The sequence below is a fragment of the Barbus barbus genome (genome assembly GCF_936440315.1).
Source record: "Barbus barbus genome assembly, chromosome: 27".
Taxonomy (NCBI): Eukaryota; Metazoa; Chordata; class Actinopteri; order Cypriniformes; family Cyprinidae; genus Barbus; species Barbus barbus.
The window spans coordinates 21,537,081-21,551,346 of NC_136755.1; the positions used below are offsets into that span (position 1 = coordinate 21,537,081).

The 14,266-nt window shown below is 35.4% G+C and overlaps 1 protein-coding gene across 1 annotated transcript in view; it reads left to right on the forward strand.

Moving 5' to 3' along the window:
* Positions 1–402: 402 nt before the first annotated feature.
* LOC306847453 (fibrocystin-L-like) overlaps positions 403–14,266 on the forward strand; it is a gene marked incomplete at both ends in the record, with an annotated part of 41,351 nt that continues 27,487 nt past the window's right edge. The window contains 34 exons of the mRNA XM_079381403.1: positions 403–469; positions 605–682; positions 800–944; positions 1,676–1,784; positions 1,874–1,931; positions 2,023–2,116; positions 2,222–2,275; positions 2,360–2,433; positions 2,516–2,558; positions 2,662–2,732; positions 2,837–2,947; positions 3,124–3,213; positions 3,470–3,735; positions 3,910–4,001; positions 4,083–4,242; positions 4,321–4,456; positions 4,622–4,765; positions 5,447–5,601; positions 5,742–5,852; positions 6,026–6,184; positions 6,302–6,420; positions 6,546–6,709; positions 6,797–6,963; positions 7,193–7,328; positions 7,549–7,703; positions 8,348–8,470; positions 9,047–9,152; positions 9,246–9,353; positions 9,724–9,888; positions 10,194–10,315; positions 10,569–10,701; positions 12,743–12,935; positions 13,124–13,266; positions 13,435–13,539. Of these exons, the coding sequence (XP_079237529.1) occupies positions 403–469; positions 605–682; positions 800–944; positions 1,676–1,784; positions 1,874–1,931; positions 2,023–2,116; positions 2,222–2,275; positions 2,360–2,433; positions 2,516–2,558; positions 2,662–2,732; positions 2,837–2,947; positions 3,124–3,213; positions 3,470–3,735; positions 3,910–4,001; positions 4,083–4,242; positions 4,321–4,456; positions 4,622–4,765; positions 5,447–5,601; positions 5,742–5,852; positions 6,026–6,184; positions 6,302–6,420; positions 6,546–6,709; positions 6,797–6,963; positions 7,193–7,328; positions 7,549–7,703; positions 8,348–8,470; positions 9,047–9,152; positions 9,246–9,353; positions 9,724–9,888; positions 10,194–10,315; positions 10,569–10,701; positions 12,743–12,935; positions 13,124–13,266; positions 13,435–13,539 (4,156 nt within the window). The remainder of the gene's footprint in view (positions 470–604; positions 683–799; positions 945–1,675; positions 1,785–1,873; positions 1,932–2,022; positions 2,117–2,221; positions 2,276–2,359; positions 2,434–2,515; positions 2,559–2,661; positions 2,733–2,836; positions 2,948–3,123; positions 3,214–3,469; positions 3,736–3,909; positions 4,002–4,082; positions 4,243–4,320; positions 4,457–4,621; positions 4,766–5,446; positions 5,602–5,741; positions 5,853–6,025; positions 6,185–6,301; positions 6,421–6,545; positions 6,710–6,796; positions 6,964–7,192; positions 7,329–7,548; positions 7,704–8,347; positions 8,471–9,046; positions 9,153–9,245; positions 9,354–9,723; positions 9,889–10,193; positions 10,316–10,568; positions 10,702–12,742; positions 12,936–13,123; positions 13,267–13,434; positions 13,540–14,266) is intronic.

Below are 14,266 nucleotides of genomic sequence, written 5' to 3' on the forward strand. Positions count from 1 at the left end.
AGCTTTAACAGGTAGAGTCTGAGTTATGGTCAATGTGAACTTTGAAGTAATTTTTCTACATTTCTATAATTATCTCATTTAACAATGCATTAATTCATGTTTAATTATATATAGGCTAGTTATTTATATACATTCAGGCTATATGAATGTATTTTCATTAGATGCGCATAGTCTATATTTATTGAATGTATAGCCTGAACATACGGCTCTGTTCAACATTGCAAAACGTTTGTTTTAAAGTAAATTTAATATTGTTGACATTTTTCATGTATTTAGGCAATTTATTTTAATTTTTTTAAATGGACATACACATGACAAGTGTGAACACATATGGCATGTGTATATTGTTTTTGCAGAAGGGATACAGTAAGTTCAGGTGTTTTTGCTTTGAAGTCTAGCAGGATGAGGCACGTGCGGCTGCAGCCTCATCTGTCGCTCACTGTTTGTATTTTACTCTGGAGTTCCGCAGGTACGAGCTTTATGTACTTCTTGTATTCTTTTAGTAATTTTAATGGTTTTGCGTATTTATATAATTGTTGTCATCCTCAAAGCGTGACAGATTAGCCTATTTTAGTGAATGTCCTACTAATTTCCGTCCTGACAGAAGCGCAGCGTGTCAACAATGTGACCCCAAAATACGGAAGCCTCAACGGTGGAACGAGACTGACCATAGAGGGTCAAGGTATTAAAACATCAGCTATATGTTCTTAAATAAATAACAACATTCTGTTCTGATTCAGCACATTTAGCTATTACAGTTTAAGTTCTTTAAAAATCTGTTGGTGAATTTGTTTCTCAGGTTTTGCTCAAGCCAGTCAGTTTAATCTCAATGCCAATTACCCAAACTTTGGCAACACAGTGACACTGGTGTCCCGCACCAGATCTGTTCCCTGCGATGTCGAGAAAGACTCCACTCACTCCACTCGGATCACGTGTTATACAAGGTATGCAATCAATCACATAACCTTATTCTAAATACAGTTTTCTTTTATCTTGATTGCAGCAGTCATTGCACTGTAGTCAGTCATTAATAAAACATTCTCAAATGTGAATACCAGGGGAAATCAAGGCTATATATACATGTATGCATCTAAATTTTGACTAAACTGTAAAAATGAAGAGAATTGAGATAACAATAACTTTTTGATGTTGTTCCAAACCTAAAAGACTTGTTTTCTTCTGTGGAACACCAAAGAATATCCGATTTGTTTACAATATTCAAAGTTTCTGAATTCATACTAGATATGCATGAGAAACAGACCAAAAATGTAAATTTGAAAATTTTTCTTTAGTGCTATTCTAAATGATCATATTATTTTATGTATTAGGTTACATAAACAATTCTGTTGCATTTTTAAATTCCTTTGAGTGTGGAACATGTTTATTATAGCAGTTCACCCAAAAATTAAAATCCTGTCATCATTTACACACCTTCATGTCTTTTTTAACCTGTATGACTTTCTTTCTTCTGTGGAACATAAAAGAAGATAATCTGAGAAATATCCTAGAATGTTTTTTTTTTTTTTTCATAAGCTATCCCTTTAAGACTGTGCTCTCTCTGTCTATCTGTGATATGCAATTTTTAGTTTTTTGAAATAGCTGTACTGCATAATGTTATGTAAAATGTTGATGGTGTGTGATTCTCAAAAAAAACTTTATATTGCATCATGTTCAGAGCTCTGCCAGAAGATGACTACGAGGTGCGGGTCAGCGTGGATGGCATGCCAATTCCTTCAAGTCGCATTTGTTATGGAAGCCAGTGGAATTACTGGTGCATGTTCTATGTAAGACTTCATTGTGCTGCTTACTAAAACATATACTCTTATCTTCTCTGTAAAATGTTACAATATATTACCAAAAACTTCTTTCACAGCCCAGAACATTCCGTACACCTAGCATTCAAAGTATCCATCCGCTCTCAGGTCCCCCAGGTGAGTTTCTTTTGTTTTTATCATTACTCTGTGCTGCTTTGGTTTATAAAAATGACAACTTTCATTTATAAAAATACTGATTGAATTTTAGGGACTGTGGTGACACTTCGGGGAAGAATGTATACTGATGTATACGGAAGCAACACGGACAAAAGTTCCAATGGCATGAATGTGAGATTTTTAAGGTATGGAAATATTTAATACACAATGGAAAAAATTCAGCTGAATGCTAAATCTATTCTGTGTTTTTACATGAGGTGTGCTTGTTTTAATGTATTTTCTTTGAACAGAGCGTACATGGGAGGCATGCCTTGCGAGCTTCTGAAACCCAATTCAGATGAAAAGTAAGTACTTTTCAATTTGGTTGAAAACGAAAATTAACTTTAAATATGAATAAACCCTGCATAAATGCACATCATTTATTTCAGGTATGGCCTCTATTTGGATTATGATACCAGCCAGTGGGGATATATGAGTTGTAAAATGACTGGAACGTATGTTGGTGAGGACACATCAAGATGTTCAAGAATTATTCATTCACTATAGATTTTTGTTGGATTAAATGTCATTACCTTGGTTTTCAGGTCATCACAACCTCAGTTACATTCTCGACAGTGAATTTGGGAGGTCAGAAGAAGTTTGATTTCACTTTACAATTTTTTTTTGCATAGAAGTCTTAGTATGCTGTTGACAGAAAATAGTATATAAAATACATATTTTCTTTTTTCAGGAGTTTGTCAGACTTTGGGGTTTTCAGCATCTCGGCACTGAACAAGCTTGCCATGTTCCAGACATATGCAGGTGCGAAAAACAATAAATAAATAATATAATTAATAAAATATGATTGCATGTTGAAAATCAGATATTTCTGAAAAACTTGGCCTGTGTTTGTTGGTCTTTTTCAGAAGTGACAGGAGTTTCTCCCTCTGAGGGCAGTGTATTTGGTGGCACATTACTGACCATTCAGGGACGCTACTTTGATGAGACTGACAAGCCAGCTATGGTCTTAGTAGGAGGTATATATATAAAATAAATAATTATAATTATTAAATAATTATAATTATTAAATATATACATATAGAATAATTCAAATATATTTTTATATGTAAAAATTATTTTTGTTATTATTTATTTATTATTATGTTTATTATTTAAAAGGTCTTTTTTTATAATGTGTTTTTTTTCCCCTTAGGTCGTGAGTGTCAGATTCAGAGCGTATCAAATGAGAGGATAACCTGCATAACTCCTAGTTATGAAAGAACCAATATGACAGTGTTTCCTGGTGAGAACCTTATCTGATATTCAGATCTCTTATGGTGACGTTATATTTCTGTAACAATCTTTTTCAAAGTCAGTGTTTGCATGACAGTGGAATTCTACATTTCACATGCGAGAACATCTATCTCTGTCACTGCTGCAGTGTCACAGGTTATCTCAACCAAGACCACGATTCTTGTTTGTCACATAGCTGACTTCTCAGAATAACACTGCATATCAGAGCTCATTTGTTCATCATTTGCATGATCATTTGTTTGTAGGTGGCAGAGGATTTAAAATGGAGATTTGGAAGAACTCCAGTCCAAGCCTTCTAGAGGACGTCCTGAGGTATAATTCCAGTCAACCTGGATATTCCGTCCAGTGGGTGGATTCGCTGTCCTATGTGTGGCCCGCTGAAATTGATTACTTTGTGGTACGACTGAGTGGTTTCTTTGTTCCGATGGAGACCGACAACTACTATTTCCGAATCAAAGCCAACTATCGGTGCCAGTTTTATTTCAGCAAGACAGGTCTTCCCCAGGATAAGGTACCTGAATGACAGTAAAATCAATAAACCATTTAATAATTTCAGTAGTTATCAATGTAAGCAATTAAGCAGAAGTTAGTAGCGTACAAGCCTATTTTAATACATGCAATATTTGTATAAAATGCAATGTATCATTTACATTTTATTAAAGTTTTTTTGTTTGTTTGTTTTCAGATCAAGATTGCACATCACCCTTACTACACAAGCAGTTTCTTCTACTTTAACACCCAAATGTCAGAGATCATGCGCTTGGAGAAGGGAAAACCGTAAGTGAAGGTTACGAATCAAAACGTCATTAATGTTTATGTCCTAATCTTGGATCTAACATCAAAATCAACGTGCTACAGGTATTACATTGAGATTCTAGTGCAGAAATATGCAGGAGCAGCATCAGTGGATGTGGCATTTTTCAAAGAGATCAGTCCTTTCACTGCCCAGCAGACAATAGATGCTGTTAATGAGAGACAGCAGATCAGTGCATACTATGATGCACTACCTGAAAAGCAGGTAAGTGAGTTCACTGGAGCACTTTAGGAGAAAAGCTCTAGACAAGGTAGAGGGAAGCCTAATTCTTTGTTGTTTTAGGTGGTTCGCTTCCAGGGCTGGACGCCAGTAACCCCCGTCAATGAGGTGCAGACTCTGAGAATCAGCAGCAACTGCTTCTCTCTGAGCAACTGCGAATACACGTACTACTCCCTAGCATATGGAGGTCTTAAAACAGGTGCATTAGTTCACGTATATCTATGAATGTGTGTTTGATGAAGCTTAATAGGTCCAGTTTTCATGTGCTTCAAGTTTTTGCATACACTTTTCTGCATTACCTCTAGAAGATGTCTTTTTGTTTGCGTGTTTGTAATGTTTACTGGAATTGCTTTGCATGTTGTAGGGCCGATCCCAATTAGTGCTTCAGCGATGGAGTTGCAGAACGCTCTGAATGATTTGTGGACGATTAAACCAGACAGTGTTAGAGTCACAAAGCAAGAACTGGACACTAAGGCACTGTACAACGTGACATTCAACTCTAACAGAGGTGAACTTAAAATATGAACGCTATACTTTTACGATTACTCTGGCATCTGACTTTGAGATATGTGCTTTAACAACCAATTACTGATCTACACGGAATGTCAGTAAAAATATAAACATTAAAAATGTTTGTAATTTCAATGAGAAAATGTATAAATGCTTCAGTTAAAACCTAATGCCTTTACTTGATATTTGGTTAATTATAAGACACCTAAGCACCTTTCTGTATATTAAAAATAGATTTAACAGGGCAGTACATGTAAAATAATGTAATATGCATGTTTTGTTTTTGAAGAAAAAAGTTTATTTATGCATATATACACTGTGTCATTTATATTATAAAATACAAATTATAACGTAATTTATTGTGAAATATATGGCATGGTCATACTATTTTTTAAAGTGCAATTTTACAGGAAAACAATATAAAAATAATGTTTTGTTAGTACAAAAAAAATACTAGTCATGTTATAATTCACAGTAAAGAAGGATGTTCTCAGAAGTCTGCATAACACACAATATTAGATGACATATTTTTATATATTATATATTTCAGTTTTAATGTAGCTTCTTATTTATATCAATTATGCTTGACCTTTTTGTTATTTTGTATTTTACTTTTATGTTGCTTGTGAAGTTAACAGTATTTTGCAATATGTTTTCTTAAATCTTGGAATTATCTCAGGTAACTTTGAGACTCTTGAATACTTTATCATGGACTCAAATACGAACATCACAGTTAGTGAGGATGAGAAAGGGCAGGCCAGCTTGGAGACATTCACACTGCTGTGGGGTGGAGTTCCATCCCTCCCTCTGCCTTTCAATGCTTCTGAAACTGAGGTTTTTCTTTGTTTTATATTTCTTAACATTTACCATTGAATAAAATGTTGGCTTTTACAGTATTGTGTACAAAAAATGTTGAATACTCTTTTGAAATTTCCCTTTTCTACATGATGGGCTGCATCTCTTTTTTGCTAAAGGTGCGTTTGGAACTAGATGCGATGGTTACCGCTAAATGTCCAGCAGAGATTCCAACAATGGAGAACACTGATGTGAAATTTTTCAGAGATTATGAGACCACCACTACAGGGGTAAGCAAACCTACAAAAGCTCAAAATCATGTATGTTACAACCTATTTCAAGTCAAGTTAAACTTGCAGATATTAAGTGACATTATGAAGTTCTAACATGATAAACCTCACTTATTTTGTTGAAAACATCACCTTTCTGTCCAACTTGTTATGATTTCTCCTTGTCAAAACAGTTTTCAGGTTATCTGAGCCGTAGAGGGATCCGGGTCAGTGATTCGGAGGCTTTCTGTGGCCGCTGGTCTCTGAAGAACCCAGAGATTCTGTTCAATGCCAATGACATTACAGCATCAGGAACAATCTACAGCCCAATACTACTACAAACGTACAAAACTGTAAGCACCATCGGACACCTCAGTATCTCATCCTCTTGCAATATTCTCATGAATTTTTCTAGGATGAAAATTTTTACATTTTTAATGTACACATTTTTTATATTTATTTTATTGTAGCTCTGCTTGGCCTACAAAGGGAGCCTGGTGAATGAACTGGGAATTTTGTTCAGTTACCAGGAGAATACTTACCGGGAGGAGAACATACGTATTTCTGTGCTATTTGACTCAACAGATGAGTAAGTTTAATCTACTGAATAAACCAAGTAACGTGATGCCTTTTTTACCTATGTAAGAGCAAAATTAAACCAATATCAGGGTCATTATAATGGGCATTAAGTAACATTGACATTGTCATTCTCAGGTGGAACTACAAGTGTGTGGATCTCCTGGGCTCCATACAGGAAAACTACATAGGCACCAACTACAAACTTCTTCAGTTCAGTGTGTATGGAGTGGCCACTAACTCCATTTACTTTATAGACACTGTTCACCTTGGACGTGAAATGCCTGCTTTGGATTCTAATGGTGAATATGAATAAGTTATTTTTATTTTATGATTTTGAAGTGATCCTTTTAAATGGAATATTCTATTTTCTCTCTCCACATGCTCAGTTGTAATCCATAGAAGAAGACCACCTGCTCTAGCCAGTTCAGGACATTTCTTTTCAAACATCTTTGTGAGCAAACAAGCAAATGCTTCACATGTCAGCTACGAGATCACAGCAACACCTTACAACTGTGGCTTTGGTGTCCCACTGTTTGAAATGGGCTTTCTGGAGGTGAGTTAGTTCACATGAAGTTCAACTGAAACTCATTCAGCAATGACTGTCTTGAAGTGATGGACCTTCCTGATCTCTCTGATATGATGGGTGATGGTTGACAACAAAATATTTTCCTGTCTTTGACAGTTGAGTTCGATATCGCTATATCACGGAATTGTTTCCTGCAGGTAATTGTGTAGTTGAGTGAGCCATGTAAGCTTTCTCAATCTTCATTTCTGTCCAACAGAAGATGCCAAACAGCACTGGGGACCGACTGATTCAAAGCCAGGGGAACGCCGCCGTCACCATCATGCGCCCTCAAAAAGCCAGCCCACCTCTTACAGGAACATTTGATGTTGAGTTCTTTGGCCGACGTGTTGAAGGTAAGCATGGTGTCTGTCGTTTACCGGTTACTTTCCTATGTCGCTGCTGGAAGTAACTGAATAAATCAGTACATGGAATTTCTTGTAGTTGCACAACAGATTATTGTATGTTTCAGTCTTGAAATTAATTTAAATAGTGAACTGCACCTTCCTTACTACATATAGTTGTAGTAAGGCTTAATTGGTTTTTCATTTGATATGTGTGGTGTGTGTTTCTCAGGCCTGGCAGTAGACATAAGCGCTGCGGACCTGCAATACGCTCTGCAGGGGATCCCAGAGCTCGGCCAGCTGCAGGTGCAGAGATCTGGAGACTGCAAGGGCTACCACTGGAACATCCAGTGGCTCACCATGCCTGGAAATCAGCCTCTGTTAAAGGCAAGAAAGAGTTCCAAGTGCTGGTACACTAATCCAAGGTTCTCCAAATGGAGGTTTACAAGTATGTAGGGGAACTGCTAATGAGAAATGCTAATGGGAATTTAAATAAAAGTGTTAGTTAAAAAAAAATAAATGTGCATAGTTTTAAAAAGTCAAATGCGTAAAATTACAATTGGAATATATACTTCAAATATATAAAGTCAACATGAAAAGGTGTTTGCAATCCATCATCAATAATGAAAAAGTGGGGCCAGACTAGACTATCTAGTGGGAAGAAACAAAATGTAGCGGCACAACCGTTTTCAAAATTGATAATTATAAATAAAGCGCCAACACTAGAGCACCAAATCAGCATATTAGAATGATTTCTGAAGTATCGTGTGACACTGAAGACTGGAGTAATGACTGCTGAAAATCCAGCTCTGCCATCACAGAAATAAAATACTTTAAAAAACAATTATTTTAAATTGTAATAATATTTAACAATATTAGTTAGTATTTTTGATCAAATAAATGCAGCATTGTAGAACATAAGCATTTTCAAAAACAACCCCAAATAGTTGAATACTAGTGTATATCTTAATTTTCTCAGACTCTTCATTTCATACCTGGCTAAATTAACATGTTTTAATAATGTTAACTAGATCAATGCTTCCAATGTGGTTGGTGTGAACCCTTCAGTGACATCACTCAAGATTGAGCAAGGGGGCATCTTCAAACAGAGAATTATGGGAGACTTTCTGCGTGTGCCTACAAATAAACCACAGGTGCCTTTTTACTCACTGCTTTTACTGCAATAATTATGTTTGTCCAACATACATTCATATATATGAAGCTTGTTTTTAAAGGCTTTTCCTCATGTTACCTGATGCCTTGTCGTGTGCAGATTTCAATAGTGCTATGTAGTGGGTCAGTTGAAGGGCCGATTGTGTTGCTCTGTTTGAATATCCAATGTTCAGGGGATTTTGCATGTCGAGAGGATTATGGCTAAACCAAAGCATGAACGGTTCATTTGTATTATTACAGACAGACAGGTGTGCATTCTGTAATCTGAATGTGCATGATCCTATTAATATTTTATTCCAGTAGTTCATAAAACGCCATTACAATATACAATACATTACATATATAAGTTGACTTATATTATATTATCTTATATTAATGTACAATTTTGCATTGGTTTGCCACTATGTAAATGTACACTTAATGTCCATTTAATGTCTTATTTTATTAAGATTTTATTTATGTATAAATCTGGATTCTGAAACAAAAACCAGTTGAGAAACACTGCTTTAGGATGTCTACTAACTGAAATACATATTCCTGTGCTTGTTATCTTTAAGGTGGAAGTTTTCATCAATGGTATCCCATCATGGTGTTCAGGAGATTGTGGTTTTACCTGGAGCAAGTCAATGACCCCAAAAGTGACCGGTATTTCTCCTACACAAGGTGCGGAAAATGATCAAATCTCACATAAAAGCTATCATGTCCATTCATATTGGTATTTAGTGGTTTATATTACTGACGTAATTTGTCATTCAGGATCCAGCAGTCTGGGAACAGTTCTTACCATAACTGGATCTGGTTTTGATGGTGGACACGTCACTGTAAAGACTGGAGATGTGGAATGCTCTCTTCTACAGGTTACCAGTAAGCCAAAACCCAGTAATGTCTTAAAATCTGTTTTTCTCAAGGGACAAATTGCATTCAGATGGCATATCGCTTTTGCTAAAAGAATGCAACATAATATAATTAGTAATTTTTAAGAAATATGAGGATTGTGTAGTTTAAAAAGATTGTGTGTTTAAAAAGTATGCATAGCACCATAAAAGTATCATACAAGTTGCTCACCTGACTTTTGGACTGTATTATAAGTATTCTACTTTAAATCCTTATTCACTCCTTTCATGTTTCACAAAAGAAATTATACAAGTTTACAGGTAGTGATGTGATTACAGAATTTAAATTTAAGCATACTGTTTAATCGTACATCTCATCAAATAATTTATTTTTGTTTCAGATACTTCTATAACCTGCCAGGTCGGTCCTGCAAGTGCAGGTGTACAGTCAGTGTCTCTGAGTTTCTCTTTGGTGGGAAATGCCCAATACCAGAATGACAACAGCTTTAACTTCACACATCTGTTAGGAGTGACCTCCATAAACCCCACAACAGGAAGTGTGGCAGGTACACATAGCATTACACTTCTCTACACACAGTAGTGTGTAAAATTCATATTTGTATATATATTTGCTTTGCATATGTATTTCATACATAAGAGTACAAAAGTCTAGTACTACTAGTAAAAATGCTTCTGTTTGGTTTTTAAAATTAAATGCTTTTTATTTGTTAATTAAAAATTATATTAGAAGAACAATTTGAACAAAGCTGAACTGGCATGTTACTTTCAGTATAGTATTTGATTTGTCCAATGCTTACCAATGTCATCCCAACATATCTATTACTTGATCTTTTTCTGTATGTCTTCACAGGAGGGACGGTTCTGACAGTGTCTGGCTATGGATTCAGTAATGATATCGCAGTCACCATTGGCACTCAGCCATGTAACATTATAAAAGTGGAACTTGCTCAGCTGAGATGCATTGTTCCAGCTGTAAGTGAAGAACTTGACGTCCCAAAAACATTTCCAAAAATAGTTAAATTTAAAATCATAGATAAGTTGTAAACCTTTTTAAATAAATGTTTAATTGATGAATAATATGAATAATATGTTATTAGTATTATTAACAGAACTGCTCAGGGCAAATTCACTAAACAGTTACAACACTACTGTATTTGCATCCTCTACAACCCGAAAATAAACCTATGAAACTTTTATACTTTTATGAATCTTGTGGATAACTCAGGGGTCAGAAGCTGAACTGAGAGTAACACTAACCTTGGCAGAGATGACAGCAGTATCAGATGGCTTTTTCACATACAGCAACAATTTGACGGCCATAATCACATCTATGAACCCACAAACTACAACAGTGTTTGGTAAGATATCAACAAGGTATCTGTTTTTCTCAGGGGACAAACTGCATTCAAATGGCAAATCGCGTTTGCAAAGAAAAAACAAAAATACATAATATAATTTTTAATTTTTAAGAAATATGAGGATTGTGTAGTAATTTACTCACCCTCATGTTGATTCAAAGCCATTTAACTGATTTTCTTCTTTGGAACACAACATTAGACATTAAGAATTGTACTAGTCTAGGGGTGGTGATGGCGCAGTGGATAAGACACATGCCTTTGGTGTGAGAGACCCGGGTTCGAATCCACTGTGAGACAACAATGTGTCCCTGAGCAAGACACTTAACCCCCTAGTTGCTCCAGAGGCGTGCGACCTCTGACATATATAGCAATTGTAAGTCGCTTTGGATAAAAGCGTCAGCTAAATGAATAAATGTAAATGTACTAGTCAAGCTTTTCATGCGGTTACTATGATATGATATGATTTAAGCTTTAAAAGAATACAAAGCACCATAAAAGTATCATACAAGTTGCTCACCTGACTGTATCAACATTTATGCATAGTCAGAAGATTTTATCTAATTCAGGGCAGATATGTTTAAAAATCCATGCATTCCCCTGGTAATTAAACCCATGACCTTAAATCATTAAAGAAGTAACTGTAATACTTTGCAAACATTAAACCCAGACATTGACATTGACAAGTACCCTGAATAGCTTTAGATATTCAAATATGCTTTTCAGTACCTTTTCATTTTGTCACAATTGGGGCCCTATAGTTACACTCCATGTTTGCAAACATCAACAGCTGATTGTATTCTGATCTGAGATTAAGCTGTAAGATGATACTCCGTCTGTTGAATACGTTCTATTTTTAGAATAGAGTTATCTTGCCTTTATTCACAAGAATGCAGAGTATAAATAAGGATCATTGAGTTTTCAGATCAGTTCATACAAAGATTTAATCCCTTCAACACACAACTTTAATAGCACCATAATTATGTGTACGTGGAAATCTAAAATTAGCTTTAGCTACAACTACCAATACAACATTTTCTAGGCATAAATCTTCTATAAAACTATTTAAAAAATAAAAAAAAATATTTATCTCTCTCACAGACAGACGCACGCACGCACACAAACACACACACACACACACACACACACACACACAAACACACACACACACACACACACACCTTATGTCCTAAATTATATTAATAAGATGTATTTAGTTCTGGAGACTAAAAGACTAAAAACTTCCAGCATTTTAGATAAAGACCTGATGCTAAATTTTTCATTGAGGAGGAAGTTAAAAGAAGACGCTCAAGTCTGTATACCTTGTTTGAAATCTGATTTGAATCAGGCACGTCTTTTAGATCAGAGAGTGTCAGACTGTGACTGCAATGTAAACCATGTCTTATGGTCCTTTTTTAAATAAAGTTACTAGCCAAGTTTTATGTACTTATTAAAAAAAATTGCTCAAAATTGGCACTTGCAAGTCTCCATTTAGGACGCTTTAATGAGGTTTTTTTGGTTTATTTATTTGTTTTTTCAAAACGGAAAGCTACAAATAGAAAGTGTCAGTAAATAGGACCGACCTTCAATTAGTGAATTCCACTGTTTCCATATTCAAATAAATACTGGTTATCTACTCTTCTTTGAGACAAGGTAATGAAGATGAACGTCATGGTAAACAAACAAACAGGCAAAATCACATTCAACTGTCAAGTGACTCTTTCCATCCCATTGTTCTGATCTGCATTTACATCTTGGTTACAGCTGTAAACCCCCTTATGGCCTCCAGACAAATCTCTTTCCAGCTCTTTTGTGCAGGCCAGATAATTGCACTGGCTTTAGCTTATGTCACGCAATCAGAAAAGCCGGTTTGGCTGCAGTGAAGGACAATTAAGAGCGTTACAGTTCTTAAAAGCTGCTCTAAACACTGCAGACAATAAACAATCACAGCAATTTCTAACTTCCTCATTGCCCCCACCCCTCACAATCTTACTGGAACAGCAATTAATTTGACCTTGTATTCACTTCTTCATTTGTTATAAAGGACGCAGGATTCTCACCATCTTGGGCACAAATTTTGAGTCGCATGATAACGGCAGCTCTGTTTTGATTGGCGAGGCCGAATGCGAATTGCTGGAGTGGACCAACGAAAACATCACCTGCCTGTTACCCACACTCCCCCCAGCTGAGTACAATGTCCATGTCAGAGTCGGAAACCAGGGATACACTTTAACCAGGTCTCATATCACTTTCTGTACTCTATAACATCAGATTTCAAACTAGTATATTTAAAATATCATGCTACAACTGTAGAAGTCTACAATTTAATATTAGAAAAGTAAAAGGAACTGCACATTTACAATGATATTTTAATCAAAAGTGAAACTTTTTAGAGTTATTAAATGTTTGTTTTCTTTGTGTGCAGTGCTGGCGTTAAAACCACTATAGAGTATCTTCTAGAGGTGACAGGTTTCTCTCCATCTCTGGGGTCTTTGTGTGGAGGAACCACCATCACTATCACAGGCTCTGGGTTCAGTCCTGCCGCAGCAGATAACAATGTCACTTTGGGTAAGACAAGACCACAACAGAAAAAAATGCATCAGCATTCTTTAAAACATTCCCCATATTTGCTGTGCAATACTTTGATTTCAACATTTTTCACAGCTCTTTACCAAAACCAATCATTTCCAGATCATTTACTGCAGTCACGGTTATGACTCTGTGTGTTTCATACAGGAGACAGACAATGCCGAGTGACAGCCGCTTCAGATCATCACCTGGAGTGTGTGAGCCAGTCTAGAGATAAAACACACACTGTAACTAACCAAGGTTTCCACACAGGTAACATCTCTTTACTTTTATCTCTTGTTCCGTCACGCACGGAAAATAGCAGGATGAGCTGCCAGAAAAATAGCAGGATTCTCCACAGCACTGTTTAAGCAGAAGTTTTTTTTTTTTGTTATTTTAAAGAGCTATGAAAATCTTGTTGTCATTGTTATAAGCTATATTTTATATGATAAGCAATATTTAGTCATGCACAGAATTCACACAGACAGTTTAGTGAAATCCTAGCAGATTTGCAAATAAATCTGAATGACAGCTATTGGAATTTTGTGCTGCTCCTCGGATGTTTGCTTTTTAAATAATTGTGCTGATATGAGGTTTCTGTTACAAATTAGAATTTCAGATGTATTTAATATTCTGGTTAAATTTTTCTGCAGAAGTCATTAAAATGCAAGGTAAAAAAAATAAAATGGTGGAAATTAGTAACATTTTATAAGTCATAGAAATAGATACACTTTAAACTTAATGAAAATGTTATGGCAATAAAATCTTAAAGTAATGGAGAAGTGATGGAAATTTAATAAAATCTTAAAACTTAATAAAAAAGGGACGACAAATAACATCTGAAAGTAATAGAAATGTCATTAAAAAAATTAAAGGTTCAGAAACAGTTTATAGAAATAAAAATCTTAAAAAGTAATGGAAATGAATGAAATCTTAAAGTAAATGTAATGTGTCATGACACATTTTTAATTTTAAGGTGCAATCTAAAACATTTATCTAG